The sequence below is a fragment of the Malaclemys terrapin genome, chromosome 21 (genome assembly GCF_027887155.1).
Source record: "Malaclemys terrapin pileata isolate rMalTer1 chromosome 21, rMalTer1.hap1, whole genome shotgun sequence".
NCBI lineage: Eukaryota > Metazoa > Chordata > Testudines > Emydidae > Malaclemys > Malaclemys terrapin.
Genome location: NC_071525.1, coordinates 1,323,284 through 1,339,407, shown reverse-complemented (window position 1 = coordinate 1,339,407; position 16,124 = coordinate 1,323,284). Strand labels below are relative to the sequence as shown.

Genomic DNA, 16,124 nt, shown 5'->3' with positions numbered 1-16,124 from the left:
CAACAGGGCAGCCCCACCCCTGCCTCGGCGCTGCCCATAGTCGGTGCTGGCAAAGAAACACCCTGGAGCCGAGAGCGAAGGCACAAGCTGGGGCTTTATATTGTTAATTACATCGCGCCGGGCGCCCGAGGCACGCAGGGGGCTCTGCCGGCCCCTGGCAGCGGAGACACTGGGCCCCACGTTGGGCTTGGGGGCCCTGGGTTTTCAGACAGTCATTCCTATGTGTGATGGAGCAGCCAGTTCTATATACCGTGTTTGCCTGGACCCCGGGGGACCCGCCAGCTGGTTTGGGAGAAGGGATCCCGGCTTCCCAGGGCTTCGACTCAACGCGCCCCTGGGAGCAACAAGAGGCTGCAGCATGGCCAGTCTCCCCCGCATCACTGCCCTCTCCCCTGCCCTTCCTCTCTGCAGCCCCCCTCTTCTCCAGCTCCTCCCTCCCCCCTCTGCTCCCCTCCCCAAATCAGCCTGCAGGTCGCCTCCCGTTCCTCCTCTCTCGGAGCACACGAGCAGCCGGAAGATTGACTGGCCCCCTCAGAGACCCCAGCTCCGGAGCTCAGCTCTGCCCAACCGCAGGGAGCTGCCCGGCCCACGCTGTCACAGAGGAACAGGAGAGTGGCAGAAAGGAGAGGAGTGACACAGTGGCACTACGTGCTCTGGCGTGGCGCCCGGGAGGGGTGGCACCCTGGGGTGCTCCTGCGGCGTGGCTGCTGCTAGACCACGGCGCATTTACTGCTGCTTTTCTTTGGAGAACTTTTCAAGTCCAGGTTCCCTTTGGGGATTTTACCCTGAAAGAGAGAGTGAGCCAGTCACTGTCGGGCACCCTTGCAGCCCGGGGTCACTCAGTGGGGGCACTCTCCTCCGAGCCAGGGCAGGCCCCATGCCCCAGGATGGGCTCCCTATGAGTAGTGTGACTGTGCCAATGCCCCGACAGGGCACTAGGGGGCGCTGTGCTGCTGGGAGTGCGGTCTGGGGTCTGGCTTCGCCACCAGCGATCATTAAAGATCCCAAATTACTGCCCTGGCCATGTTCCAATGCGGGGTTTTCCCATCAGCCTTAGATACCGTAGCCTCACCAGCGTCCTGGCCTGGCCTGCTGTATAGCACGGCAGTGTGATGGTTAAACAGCTTTTGCGCCCCACCCCAGAGGCAGCTGCATCTCAGCACCAGACGAGGGATCCCTGTAGAACCAGTCCCCACGCCCCACCCCAGAGGTGGCTGCATCTCAGCACCAGACGAGGGATCCCTGTAGAACCAGTCCCCACGCCCCACCCCAGAGGTGGCTGCATCTCAGCACCAGACGAGGGATCCCTGTAGAACCAGTCCCCACGCCCCACCCCAGAGGTGGCTGCATCTCAGCCCCAGGGGAGGGATCCCTGTAGAACCAGTCCCCACGCCCCACCCCAGAGGTGGCTGCATCTCAGCCCCAGGGGAGGGAAGTGCTGGAGAAAAGCAAGATCATTCACAGGGAAAGGCAGATTCATGCTGCTTTTCTGTCCCCATCTCAACGCCTCCTGCTGGAAGGAGGCCGAGCTGCGCAGGTCACCTCTAACTCGGGGGCTCCCTAGCCCGCCTGGACCCCGCATGCTCACCAGTTTCTTGGTGGATTTCAGCAGGATGTCCTGGGCCAGGGTGTTGAAGGCCTGAGTGGAGAGAGGAGCAGGTTAGGGAAGGCCAGCCATGGACACTGGGGTGGGGGCTGTGAGCTGGCTGGGGGAGGGGGACGCTTAGCAGTGGGAAACAAAAGCCTCTGGGTGAATCTTTGCGTCCCCCTCTCCCCGCTTCCATGGGAGCACATGGGGAGGACCTGCCTGTGGGCCAGAGGTCCCGAGGGTGGGTCTCACAGCTTCACTGGAGCCCCCCACCCAATCCATTCCAGGGATGGGCAAGAGATCTGCCTGGGGTCCTCCTACAGCCCAGATACCGAGAGAGACCTCTCTTCCCTCCCCATGGGCACTGCACCACCCAGCCCCTGGCAGCAGCCCTCCTGGGCCGGCCTGGGGGGCTGCTTCTCCCAGGCTGCCCCTAGGCAGTGAGCGCCCAGTGCAGGGGGCTGGATGCACGATGGGGCAGGGCCCAGGGACCTCGGGGAGTCGTCCCCTAGGAGGGAGCCAGGTCCCACTCCGCTTACCTCCTCCACATTCACACTGGACTTGGCACTGGTCTCAAAGAACCGGATCCCATGTTCCTTTGCGAGCTGCCAGGAGAGAAAGGGACCTTTGAGCCAGGCACCCACAGCCCCCCCAACCTCCTTCCCTCTCGCTAATGGCCGAGACCCAGCACAGCTGCTCCTCCATCCCGGGGAGACACAATCACGGCCTCAGAGACACCCCAGGACAGGGGGGTGAGATGGGAGGAGCAAAGCCTGGCCCTTGGGACTCTGCTGCATTCAGCACCGCTGGGGGCTGCCACCCTTTGCCCAGCTGCCCCCCATCCCCCGATCCAGCCATGAATGACAATGGCACTCGTGCCACCGACCTGAGGTCCCCTCCTGCCCCCCCGTACCTTCTCTGCACTCTCCCGCTGCACCTTGCGCTTGGTCTCCATGTCACACTTGTTCCCCAGGAGGAGGCGCTCCACCCCCGCAGAAGCGTTCTGGAGGAGAGAGCAGATCTGGGGAGATCAACCCCTGGGCCCCGAGCCCGCCATCCATCCCCCCTCTGAGTCCCCCTTCAGCCATCCTCCAGGTACCCCACCCCCTCCCTCACATCCCCAACCGGCCCCCAGTCCTGCATTCCCCACGATCACAGCTCTGCCGGCGCCCCTCGCTCCTGACCCGCAGCCCCCTGCCCCCATCCGCCTCCGCCGGTGCCCCTCACTCCCGACCCGCAGCCCCCTGCCCCCATCCACCTCCGCCCCTCACTCCCGACCCGCAGCCCCCTGCCCCCATCCACCTCCGCCCCTCACTCCCGACCCGCAGCCCCCTGCCCCCATCCACCTCCGCCCCTCACTCCCGACCCGCAGCCCCCTGCCCCCATCCACCTCCGCCCCTCACTCCCGACCCGCAGCCCCCTGCCCCCATCCACCTCCGCCCCTCACTCCCGACCCGCAGCCCCCTGCTAGCCCAGCCTTGAGCAACTTGTAACCCCACATAACACCTCATGTGGGTGGTGACCAGACCATGGCCCTGGCACAGCTCCCCCCCCGCCTCCCGCACCTCCTTGATGCTCTTCATCCAGTTCTGGATGTTCTCGAAGGATTTCTCATCCGTGATGTCGTAGACGAGGATGATTCCCTGGAAGAGACGCTCGCTCAGTGGGGCTGGACCCGGGCTCTAGGCCCCTGCTAGCCTGGCCCCTCAGCAGTGCCCAGAAGCCCCCCAATGGTTAATGGAGCAGCTTGGACCGAGCACCTCCCACCCCCGTCGCCTGGCAGGGGCCCGGGCCCCAGATCCTCCGGATGGCCCACCAGAGTCCCAGGCTAGCCCCACTCCCTCCAGTGGGGCCCACTGAGATAGAGGCACTGCCCTACTCCCAGCTGCACTGTCGGGGGGGGCATGGGCTTCTCTGAGCCCCCACATTCCCCTCCCTGCTTGGCAGGCGCCTGCTGCCAGGAGCACTGCGCCGGACTCCCCTTCCTGGGGCTTCTGGGCCCTATTCCCAGCTCAGCCACGGGGGTGCCCTGGCAAGGCTGGGCCCAGCGCCGTACCATGGCTCCTCGGTAATACGCCGTCGTGATGGTTTTAAACCTCTCCTGTCCTGCCGTGTCCCTGCGAGAGAGGAGGGGAAAGGGGGGTCACTGGGGTCAGCAGCGTCTCCAACCCCAAGGGCTGCCCTGGGATCCACGGGGAGAGTGGGGGGATTCCTGGGGCAACCACCCTGCCCTGGGGGACCCTGGTTCTGCCTCCGCGGCTGACCCAGCCTCGGCCCCCCTGCCCAGGAGGACGACAGGCGCTGGTTGCTGCTCCGTGGGGTGGGGGCGGACTGGCGACCCGCAGCAGGGCACAGCCGCCATCCATGGGGCTGCCAGGCCCTGAACCGGCAGCCCAGTGCGGGCAGGCTCCGGATCCCCCCCTTCCCAGCCCCGGGGCCATGGCAGTACCCCCCAGCCCGCCCCCCAGCCCTGACCCTGACCCTGCAGGTGCTAGGCAGGGCTCTAGCTGTGGTGCGGCTGGAGACGGGGGCTGGGGGTAACTTTGCTGGGGACGGGGTCCCACTTACCAGACCTGGAGTTTGATCTTTTTCCCCTCAATTTCCACTGTCCGGATTTTGAAGTCGATCCCTGGAACACAAGACGGTTGACGCCATCAGAGCCGCAAGGGGAGGGTCCAGGGGCCCTGGCACGACCCCCACCCCGGGGCCAGGCCAACTACAGGGCTGCTGGAGGCAGCAGCGCTGGCCTGCGGTGACTGGACTCACACCTGCCCCCAGCACAGGCTGCGTTGGGGTGGGGGGGGCGGCGGGGATGGGCCAGCCTGGGGCTGTATTCCCACTCTCCTGTCCTGCAATATTCACCCTTCCCCTAAACCCAATCCAGCCCCCAGCCCCCCCCCCCCCCCCCCGCACATCTCCGGTCTCCCAGCAACAACCTGACGCCCCAGGGAGCAAAGTCCAAGGCGGGTGCCCCCCCGCAGTGAATAAACAGGCTGCAAGCGGGTGGGAGCGCAGAGCCCTTGGCCTCCCGCAGCAGCCGCTCAGGCAGACGGGCTGAGGATTCCTGAGCCTGGCATCACGCCCACACCCCCCACTGTCCCGCTATTGTCTGGCTGGCTGCACATGGCGGCAGGGTGGGGGGAGCCAGACAGACGGAGCCCCCCCAGCCTGTCCCTGCCCAGACCCTCCCTGCCAGGGACGCTGCATGTTGGGCAGGGGGGCCGCCCTCGGGGGGGGGGGGGCAGGTTCCTGCCCCGTTTCCCAGGGCGGGCAGAGGAAAGACGCAGACCCGGCCCCACTCTCAGCCTGGCACCAGGGACCCCCACATGCAGCATCCCTGGTGCGCCCCCCCCCCCGCCCCAGCACCATGGAGCAGGCTGCAGCCCCCTCGCAGGCTCAGGACGGGGGCAGCTCCAAGCAGCCCCCCAGGGGAGGAGATTTGTGGTCAGTGGGGTTCGGAGTTTCCAATGGAGATTAAAGATTGCAGCCCCCCCCCCCCAATGACTTCCAGCCCCACTGCCCCGCCCCTCTCCAGCCCTGCTCCCAGGCATCACCCCCGGACCCCCAGCACACGAGGTGCATTTGGAGCTGTCTCCCGGGGCACGGAGCTGGGCTGGAGCCAGTCGGGGGCAGCCCTGCCAGTGCAGCTCTGTGGGGCTGGCAGCAAGAGGGCCCCACCGCAGATGGAGACGCCCCAGAACCACAGCGGGCAGAGATCCGGGTAGTCCTGCATGGAGTGAGGCTGATCTACACGACCTGGCCCTCAGACCCTAGTGACGGGGGGCCCGGGGACGGGTCTGTGGAGCCAGGGCTGCCCTGGCAGCCAGAAACAGACCAACCGGGGGCTCCCTCAGGAGATGGGGCCAAGGGTTTGGCTCTGTCCCTGCAACTCCCATGGGAAGCCCCGGCAGCCCAGGCCGGCTGCACCCTCCCGCCTGCCCCCGGAAGCTCTTGCCATGCGGGGGTTTGCAGACCTCGCCGCTCACGGCCAGGAGGCAGAATGTGAGGCCTGGCTATAGTTCGGGGTCCCCACCCGCCGGCCCGGCCTGCACAGGCAGGACAAGTGGCTGTGAAGCGGAGCTGGGAACAGAGGCCTCGGGGGTGGGAGGGGACTTCCTGCCAGCAGCTGGGGCACACCCCACCGACCCACTGGGACTGGGGCGAGCTGGAGCAGTGGAATTCCCCGCCGGGCGCCCTGAGCGCAGGAGCCTGTGTGTGAGGCACACGGATGCGTCAGGCTGTTTACGGCTCTATAAGCACCGCGGGGCTGGCGCCCTCACTTGCCTGAGGCCCAGGAAATTGTTTCACCATCTCAGGGGCAACTCCCCGGCTTGGGACCTGTGTGACGAACTGGCCTGTTCTCACTGTGGTCTGTGAATGCTGACAGGGGAGTGTGGATGGAATAGTCTGCATTGCGGGATGGTAGACTGCCCGAGGGCGCATACCTGAGTGTGTAACATGAGAACCCAGGAAGAGGTTGAAGGCCAGGTGATACCTTGGCCCGGGAAACTGAACAAAGGCTGTGGGAGGGGTCGCTGAAGCCAGAGTGGGGGAAGGAGGCTGGAGAGATGGCTGGGAGGCAGAGATGGCTCTGACCTCCCAAGGGGGGCTGGGGCTGGGATGCCCTGGGACCCCAAGATGGACCTAACTGAGGGGGTCCTGTTGTCTGTGCCTGCAAGACCTGTCTTGGACTGCATTCCTGTCATCCAAATAAACCTTCTGCTTTACTGGCTGGCTGAGAGTCGCAGTGAATCGCAGGAAGCCGGGGGTGCAGGGCCCTGAGTCCCCCGATACTCCGTGACAACTGGTGGCAGCGGCGGGATCTACTGCACCCCGTGGACGGCGCTTCCTGCAGTAAGTGACTGGGGAGCAGTAAAACGAAGGGGGATTGACGGGGACCAGGCCTGCTGAAGAGTGGGAGAGAGACAGTTATTACCCCTGGAGTGTGTGACCAGCGAGAAGGACTTTTGCAGTAACAGGGTCCCCCGGGGTGGGTCGCAGCGAGTGGTCCCAGGGGCGGAGGAGTCTGCAGCTCGACCCTGGCAGAGAGGCGGTGACCTCGAGAAGGGCTGGCACACTAGGGGTCCCCCTGGGAACTGTGGGGAGCTGTGAGCACACAGGCCGGTGAGTGGCCAGCAGGAAGATGTATGCCAAGCGGATTAAGAGCGACCTGGTGGAGCTGTGCAAGCAGAGGCGGCTGCGCATTGGGAGGCTCACCAAAGAACAGCTCATTGCCCGGCTGGAGGCGGAAGATCGCGCGAATGAACTGATCCCTGTGTCTCAGGGAAGCAGCCTGGCAAATGCAGCGCAGGCACCAGTGTCTGTCCCAGATGGGAGTGGTCAGCCGGCTGCTGAGGGCTTCCTGAGACCCCTCCTTCCTATGCCTAGGGGAAGGGTGGGGAGGAGCCCAGCAAATACCGAAGGCGCCGTGACCCCCCCGGCCAGCAGGGGACCCTCCCGGCGAAGCTCGCCGGCCAGCAGAGGATCCTCCCGGCGACGCTCGGCATCTGTGGAGCGGAATTGGCTGGAATGGGAGAAAGAGCTAAAACTGAGAGAGCTGGAGGATCGTGAACGACAGAGACAGCATGAACGGGAGGAGAATGAGAGACAGAGACAGCATGAAGAGAGACAGAGACAGGAGAATGAGAGACAGCGTCAGCATGAACTGGAACTGGCGAGATTGAAGGGCAGCGAACCCCCGGCTGCGGTGAGTGAGGGGGGACCCAGGACTGCACGGAGCTTTGATAAGTGCATCATGGCCCCATACAAGGAGGGGGAGGACATGGATGACTTCCTGGAGGCCTTTGAGACGGCCTGCGAGCTGCACCGGGTTGATCCCGCGGACAGACTCCGGGTCCTTACCCCCTTACTGGACCCCAAAGCCGTGGCATTGTACCGCCAACTGGGAGAGGCAGAGAAAGGGGACTACGAACTATTCAAAAAGGCCCTGCTACGTGAGTTTGGGCTGACTCCTGAAATGTACCGGGAAAGGTTCCGGAGTCAAGATAAAACCCCTGAGATCTCATATCTGCAACTAGCCGCCCGCATGGAAAGATACGCCAGCAAGTGGGCTTGTGGGGCCCAGACGAAGGAGGACCTGATTAAACTGCTGGTACTGGAGCAACTGTATGAGCGGTGCCCATCCGACCTGAGGCTGTGGTTGGTGGACAGAAAGCCAGAGAACCCGCGACACGCAGGGCAGCTGGCCGATGAGTTTGTAAAGAGCCGGTCAGGAGATAGAAGGGAGGAGTCCCAAAGGAACAGTCCCACCACAACGCAGAGAGAGAGTCACCATGGGACCTCCCCGTGGGAAAATACAGAAAAACCCCATCAGAGGGGAACATCCGGCGTCAGGACCATCCGACCCACCCGGGGGGACCCATGGGACATGGGCTGCTACCACTGTGGCCAAAAGGGCCACATACGGGCCCAGTGCCCTAGGCTCAGGGACAGACTGAGCAGACCGAACCCACAGAGGGTTGACTGGGTAGAGACCCAGCCCGGCGAAAGGCAGCATTCCCAGGGAAGGGGGGCTGGCAGAGTACCACCTGCTAAGGAGGGAGGAGAGCTCCAGGCCAGCTCCCCTAGGGGGCTGGATGCTCCAGATTCAGGGTTTTTGGTTTATACGGTAGGCGCGGGGCTGTCCCTCCGGAGAGAGTACCTTGTTCCCCTGGAGGTGGATGGGAGGAAGGTCAATGGATACTGGGATACGGGCGCAGAGGTGACGCTGGCCCGGCCCGAGGTGGTGGCCCCAGATCAGGTGGTGCCCAACACCTACCTGACCCTGACGGGGGTGGGCGGAACACCAGTCAAAGTACCCGTGGCAAGGGTACACCTGAAGTGGGGGGCCAAGGAGGGCCCCAAGGATGTGGGGGTACACCCGTATTTGCCCACTGAGGTATTGATGGGGGGGGACCTGGAGAACTGGCCAAGCAACCCCCAAAAGGCACTGGTTGTGACCCGCAGTCAGAGCCGGCGAGGGGCACTGCGCCCTGGCTTTGGGGGGGGTGCCTTGCCTGAGGCGCAGGACCCTAACCTGGTGGGGAGGGAACGCCCAGGGACACGGCTCAGGGAGGCTGCAGCTTCAGGCCCAGCGGGCGAGGAAGAGCAGGTGGCCATCCCCGTCCCAGCTGCTGAGTTCCAGGCCGAGTTACAGAGAGACCCCTCCTTGCGGAAGATAAGGGACCTAGCCGACCTCAATGCGGTACAGACCATGGGACGAGGTGGCCGGAAAAGGTTCCTGTGGGAGAAGGGGTTCCTGTACCGAGAATGGGCTCCCCCAGGGGAAATGGAGTCAGGGGGGATCAGGAGGCAGCTGGTGGTACCCCAGAAGTATCGCCACCAGCTGCTGTGCCGGGCCCATGACATTCCCCTCTCAGGGCACCAGGGAACCTGGCGTACCCAGCAGAGGCTGCTATGGAGCTTTTACTGGCCTGGGGTCTTTGCTACTGTCCGACAGTACTGCGGATCCTGTGACCCCTGTCAGAGGGGGAGGAAGGCCTGGGACAAGGGGAAAACAGCTTTAGGACCCTTGCCCAGCATAGAGGAGCCTTTTCGGAGGGTGGCCAAGGTAAAAAAGGCGGCTCTAAACCAAGAGAGCCCAAAGCACAGACCTCCAGACTGGAGCGCTGGGAGAAGACCACAGCCCAGTTGGAGCCCCAGAGGTATGGGGGTGGGGAAAGGGCACAGGCCGCATAAACCTTCCCACATGCGAACTGCGAGTGCCATCAAGCACCCCCGACCTAAGGGGGGGCGTGAAACTGAAGGGGCCTGGTGTAATTCTCACCAAGGAATGGGAGGGATGCGGGGGCATCCATGGGAACGGGGGTAGGTTCGAACTTCCCCGGGTCACTGGCTAAAGTGACCCTGCTCAGTTCGGTCTCGAAGGGGGGAGAGATGTGACGAACTGGGCCTGTTCTCACTGTGGTCTGTGAATGCTGACAGGGGAGTGTGGATGGAATAGTCTGCATTGCGGGATGGTAGACTGCCCGAGGGCGCATACCTGAGTGTGTAACATGAGAACCCAGGAAGAGGTTGAAGGCCAGGTGATACCTTGGCCCGGGAAACTGAACAAAGGCTGTGGGAGGGGTCGCTGAAGCCAGAGTGGGGGAAGGAGGCTGGAGAGATGGCTGGGAGGCAGAGATGGCTCTGACCTCCCAAGGGGGGCTGGGGCTGGGATGCCCTGGGACCCCAAGATGGACCTAACTGAGGGGGTCCTGTTGTCTGTGCCTGCAAGACCTGTCTTGGACTGCATTCCTGTCATCCAAATAAACCTTCTGCTTTACTGGCTGGCTGAGAGTCGCAGTGAATCGCAGGAAGACGGGGGTGCAGGGCCCTGAGTCCCCCGATACTCCGTGACAACCTGCAGCCCCAGCGATGCTGCCCCCAGCCCACACGGCCCCTTGGCTGGGGCCAAAGCCTCTGCCCGAGGATCACTAACACTCTTGCCCTCAGGGGCCAGAGCTGGACCGGGTCTGATGGAGATGCCGGGTACGGTGCCCCCCCAGGCCCTGGGCTCTGCACACACTCACCCAGCCCTGGGGGGCAGGGGAGCACTCACAGGGACTCGCCCAAGGCAGCCCAGCGGGTCACGTGACAGGGGCACAGCAAGAACCCAGGCGTCCTGGACACCACTGGGTGACCTGCCCCCACCCGCATCCCCAGCCAGCCCTCCCGCCCCCTCCCCATCTGACCCATGGGGGAGGAACGAGCCTTCCATGCCTGGTGACAAAGCAACCAGACTGACTCCCTGAGTGGAGTCGCCTGCATCATGGGGCGCAGGGTCTGGGGCAGTGCCCTCCACAGGGGCAGGGCACACGCATGTACATGCACACACACAAGCCTGTGCCTTGGGGCACAGGGTCCGGGGCACTGCTCTCCACGGGGGCAGGGCACACGCACGTACACACACACACACACGCCTGTGCCTTGGGGCGCAGGGTCCGGGGCACTGCTCTCCACGGGGGCAGGGCACACGCATGTACACACACACACACACACACGCCTGTGCCTTGGGGCGCAGGGTCCGGGGCCCTGCTCTCCACGGGGGCAGGGCACACGCATGTACACACACACACGCCTGTGCCAAGTGCTCAGAGGTGCAGGGGGCAGGGCACTAGTGAACAGGATGCCTGCGAGCAGTGCGGGGGGGAGGCAAAGCCCACGAGTGAGTGTGCCTCAGTCCCCATTAACCACTGAACCAGGCCTGGGCCATCCCAGGGGCTCTGAGCGCCGACCGAGCACCCTGTCAAGTGAATACCCAGGAGGAGACACCCCCCCCCCCCCCCCGGCCTCGCCTGCCCACCCCTTGCTGCTCTGTACGCAGAGCTGCCTGGGGCTGGGCACAGACCAGACCGATGGACAGACGGGGGGTTCTCCAGCAGGATCAGGGGTTCCAGGTTGGCATTCGATCCGAGGACCAACCGCTCTCCGGGCGTCCACAGGAACCAGGCGCCTCACGATCATCAGTGGCTTTGCGGGGCAGGACTCTGCCAGCGCAGGAGAACAGGGCCGTATGGAACAAGACATCGTCCTGTTGGCCGTGGGTGGCGCCTGCCCATAATACACCCCAAACCGCTGCCATGGGGGACCCAGCTGCTCGGTGCAGACTGTGGCTGGCCCCAGCAGGGCCCAGCTCGCACTCTGTCTCTGCAGCACCTGGCCCCACAGACAAAATACCCCAAGCACCACAACCAGCGTTTCCCGGGACGTCTGGCAGAGGGGCAGCACCGCGCGACCCCTGACCTGGCCCGCGGGCACTGGGGATTTGTAGGGGGCAATTCTTTAACTCCAGGGGAAAACATGAATTTAAAGCAAGAAGAAATGGAGTTTGCTGCTACACAAACAAGCCAGAAACTTGTCTGTCTGTACCTGGGCCGTGCGGGACTGACCCGCGTCCGCGTGTCTGTCTGTACCCGGGCCGTGCGGGACTGGCCCGCGTCCGCGTGTCTGTCTGTACCTGGGCCGTGTGGGACTGGCCCGTGTCCGCGTGTCTGTCTGTACCTGGGCCGTGCGGGGCTGGCCTGTGTCTGTGTGTCTGTCTGTACCTGGGCCGTGCGGGACTGGCCCGCGTCCGCGTGTCTGTCTGTAACTTAGGCGTGCATCACTGGCCCGTGTCAGTGTGTCTGTCTGTACTCGGGCCGTGCGGGACTGACCCGTGTCCGCGTGTCTGTCTGTACTTGGGCCGTGCGGGGCTGGCCCGTGTCCGTGTGTCTGTCTGTACCTGGGCCGTGTGGGACTGACCTGTGTCCGTGTGTCTGTCTGTACCTGGGCCGTGCGGGACTGGCCCGCGTCCGCGTGTCTGTCTGTACCTGGGCCGTGTGGGACTGGCCCGTGTCCGTGTGTCTGTCTGTACCCGGGCCGAACGGGGCTGACCTGTGTCCGTGTGTCTGTCTGTACCCGGGCCATGCGGGGCTGGCCCGCGTCCACGTGTCTGTCTGTACCTGGGCCGTGCGGGACTGGCCCGTGTCTGTGTGTCTGTCTGTACCCGGGCCGTGCGGGGCTGACCTGTGTGCATGTGTCTGTCTGTACCCGGGCCGAGCAGGGCTGACCTGTGTCCGTGTGTCTGTCTGTACCCGGGCCGTGTGGGACTGGCCCGTGTCCGCGTGTCTGTCTGTACTCGGGCCGTGCGGGACTGACCTGTGTCCGTGTGTCTGTCTGTACCTGGGCCGTGTGGGACTGGCCCGCGTCCGCGTGTCTGTCTGTACTCGGGCCGTGCGGGACTGACCTGTGTCTGTGTGTCTGTCTGTACCTGGGCCGTGTGGGACTGGCCCGCGTCCGCGTGTCTGTCTGTACTCGGGCCGTGCGGGACTGACCTGTGTCCATGTGTCTGTCTGTACTCGGGCCGTGCGGGACTGACCCGTGTCCGCGTGTCTGTCTGTACTTGGGCCGTGCGGGGCTGACCTGTGTCCGTGTGTCTGTCTGTACCTGGGCCGTGTGGGACTGACCTGTGTCTGTGTGTCTGTCTGTACCTGGGCCGTGTGGGGCTGGCCCGCGTCCGCGTGTCTGTCTGTACCCGGGGCGTGCGGGACTGGCCCGCGTCCGCGTGTCTGTCTGTACCCGGGCCGAGCGGGGCTGACCTGTGTCCGCGTGTCTGTCTGTACCCGGGCCGAACGGGGCTGACCTGTGTCTGTGTGTCTGTCTGTACCTGGGCCGTGCGGGGCTGGCCCGCGTCCGCGTGTCTGTCTGTACCCGGGGCGTGCGGGACTGGCCCGCGTCCGCGTGTCTGTCTGTACCCGGGCCGAGCGGGGCTGACCTGTGTCCGTGTGTCTGTCTGTACCCGGGCCGTGCGGGGCTGGCCCGCGTCCACGTGTCTGTCTGTACCCGGGCCGAGCGGGGCTGACCTGTGTCCGTGTGTCTGTCTGTACCCGGGCCGTGCGGGGCTGGCCCGCGTCCACGTGTCTGTCTGTACCCGGGCCGAGCGGGGCTGACCTGTGTCCGTGTATCTGTCTGTACCCGGGCTGTGCGGGGCTGGCCCGCGTCCACGTGTCTGTCTGTACCCGGGCCGTGCGGGGCTGGCCCGCGTCCGCGTGTCTGTCTGTACCCGGGCCGAGCGGGGCTGGCCCGCGTCCGCGTGTCTGTCTGTACCCGGGCCGTGCGGGGCTGGCCCGCGTCCGCGTGTCTGTCTGTACCCGGGCCGTGCGGGGCTGGCCCGCGTCCGCGTGTCTGTCTGTACCTGGGCCGTGCGGGGCTGGCCCGCGTCTGCGTGTCTGTCTGTACCCGGGCCGAGCGGGGCTGACCTGTGTCCGCGTGTCTGTCTGTACCCGGGCCGAGCGGGGCTGGCCCGCGTCCGCGTGTCTGTCTGTACCCGGGCCGTGCGGGGCTGGCCCGCGTCCGCGTGTCTGTCTGTACCCGGGCCGTGCGGGGCTGGCCCGCGTCCGCGTGTCTGTCTGTACCTGGGCCGTGCGGGGCTGGCCCGCGTCTGCGTGTCTGTCTGTACCCGGGCCGAGCGGGGCTGACCTGTGTCCGCGTGTCTGTCTGTACCCGGGCCGAGCGGGGCTGGCCCGCGTCCGCGTGTCTGTCTGTACCCGGGCCGTGCGGGGCTGGCCCGCGTCCGCGTGTCTGTCTGTACCTGGGCCGTGCGGGGCTGGCCCGCGTCTGCGTGTCTGTCTGTACCCGGGCCGAGCGGGGCTGACCTGTGTCCGCGTGTCTGTCTGTACCCGGGCCGTGCGGGGCTGGCCCGCGTCTGCGTGTCTGTCTGTACCCGGGCCGAGCGGGGCTGGCCCGCGTCCACGTGTCTGTCTGTACCCGGGCCGTGCGGGGCTGGCCCGCGTCCGCGTGTCTGTCTGTACCCGGGCCGAGCGGGGCTGACCTGTGTCCGTGTGTCTGTCTGTACCCGGGCTGTGTCTCTCCCAGTTTGGGTCTGGTTGCCAGGGAGACAGGCTCAGGAGGTGTAACACACTTCCACTACCAGCTCCTCAGGGCAGAACGTATTTGTGCAGGACCTGGCGCAATGGGGCTCCCACTCCCCAGTCCCGAGACCATCCTAATACAAGTGATGGGGAAGTGACGCTGTGGGGCCAGGTTGACGTAGGGAGCTCCTAGTTTAGGGGTGGCCTGAAGGCTCGGGGGGAGGTAGGTGCTGGTGAGGTTGGCATGGGGTTCACCAGGGATGGATGGGGAGTTCCCAGGGGGGAGGTTCCAAGCGGCACACACCAATGGTATGGGGGGTTTCCCAGCGGGCTGGACTGAAGGGTATCAGGGGGTATTCACCAATGGGGGAGATGTAGGTGCTGGTAACGTTGGCGTGGGGGAGGTTGCAGGGGTTCCCCAGAGGTGGGTCCAGGGGAGGATCCGATGGTGGAGATGTAGATGCTGCTGAAGTTGGGGGGTGCAGGGGTTGCCCAGGCAGAGGGGGCTGGGAGGGTTCTGGGAGGGCCCGGGGGGGTCACTCACGGATGGTGGAGATGTAGGTGCTGGTGAAGTTGAGGGTTCCCCAGGCAGAGGGGCCGGGGAGGTTTCGGGGGGCTCCAGGGGGGCACTCACTGAAGGTGGAGATGTAGGTGCTGGTGAAGTTGGGGATTCCCCAGGCAGAGGGGCCGGGGAGGTTTCGGGGGGGCCCGGGGGGGTACTCACAGATGGTGGAGATGTAGGTGCTGGTGAAGTTGAGGGTTCCCCAGGCAGAGGGGCTGGGGGGGTTTCGGGGGGGCCCGGGGGGGCACTCACCGATGGTGGAGATGTAGGTGCTGGTGAAGTTGGGGGTTCCCGGGGGGGTTCCCCAGGCAGAGGGGCTGGGGAGGTTTCGGGGGGCCCGGGGGGGCACTCACCGATGGTGGAGATGTAGGTGCTGGTGAAGTTGGGGGTTCCCGGGGGGTTCCCCAGGCAGAGGGGCCGGGGGGGTTTCAGGGGAGCACTCACCGATGGTGGAGATGTAGGTGCTGGTGAAGTTGGGGGTTCCCGGGGGGGTTCCCCAGGCAGAGGGGCCGGGGGGGCACTCACCGATGGTGGAGATGTAGGTGCTGGTGAAGTTGGGGGTTCCCGGGGGGTTCCCCAGGCAGAGGGGCCGGAGGGGGCCCGGGGGGGCACTCACCGATGGTGGAGATGTAGGTGCTGGTGAAGTTGGGGGTTCCCGGGGGGGTTCCCCAGGCAGAGGGGCCGGGGGAGGTTCGGGGGGGCACTCACCGATGGTGGAGATGTAGGTGCTGGTGAAGTTGTCCTCGGCGAAGCGGATGATCAGGCAGGTCTTGCCCACCCCGCTGTCCCCGATCAGCAGCAGTTTGAAGAGGTGATCGTAGGACTTGGCCATGGCCCGGGCCGGGCCGCTCGGCTCCTGGGCAAAACTTTCCTGCAGCCGGGAAGCGCCAAGGGGCGGTGCCGGCTCCGCCTCCGCCTGCGCCCGGTGGGTGGGGGAAGCCCCGACCCCTCCTCCTGCCGGGCCGGGGAGAACCGGCTCTTGGCAGGGGGGGCGGGGAGCCCGGCAGGGAGGGGTTAACCCCGGGGGCTGGCTCCGCTCCAGCACAGGGGTCCATGGCCTCCAATTTGTCTGCAGAAGCCCCCAACTGGGCTGGCAGGGGCTGCAGGTCGGGAGTGAGGGGCACCGGCAGAGCTGGGGGGCGGGGAGCCCAGGGCTGGGGAGTGAGGGGCACCGGCAGAGCTGGGGGGTGGGGAGCCCAGGGCTGGGGAGTGAGGGGCACCGGCAGAGCTGGGGTGGGGGGAGCCCAGGGCTGGGGAGGGAGGGGCACCGGCAGAGCTGGGGGGTGGGGAGCCCAGGGCTGGGGAGGGAGGGGCACCGGCAGAGCTGGGGGGTGGGGAGCCCAGGGCTGGGGAGTGAGGGGCACCGGCAGAGCTGGGGGTGGGGGAGCCCAGGGCTGGGGAGTGAGGGGCACCGGCAGAGCTGGGGGTGGGGGAGCCCAGGGCTGGGGAGTGAGGGGCACCGGCAGAGCTGGGGTGGGGGGAGCCCAGGGCTGGGGAGTGAGGGGCACCGGCAGAGCTGGGGGGTGGGGAGCCCAGGGCTGGGGAGTGAGGGGCACCGGCAGAGCTGGGGGGTGGGGAGCCCAGGGCTGGGGAGTGAGGGGCACCGGCAGAGCTGGGGTGGGGG

The 16,124-nt window shown here is 65.9% G+C and overlaps 1 protein-coding gene across 1 annotated transcript; it reads right to left on the bottom strand.

Annotated features, from left to right (window-relative positions):
• Positions 1-76: 76 nt before the first annotated feature.
• On the bottom strand, positions 77-15,403 carry RAB13 (RAB13, member RAS oncogene family). Its single transcript, XM_054010591.1, has 8 exons — positions 15,209-15,403; positions 4,157-4,217; positions 3,645-3,705; positions 3,154-3,231; positions 2,502-2,591; positions 2,128-2,193; positions 1,589-1,639; positions 77-785 (listed from the first exon to the last, which is right to left on the bottom strand). Exons 1-8 carry the CDS (start codon positions 15,330-15,332, stop codon positions 711-713), a joined length of 606 nt encoding a protein of 201 aa, XP_053866566.1. The 5' UTR covers positions 15,333-15,403; the 3' UTR covers positions 77-710.
• Between the last annotated feature and the right edge of the window lie 721 nt (positions 15,404-16,124).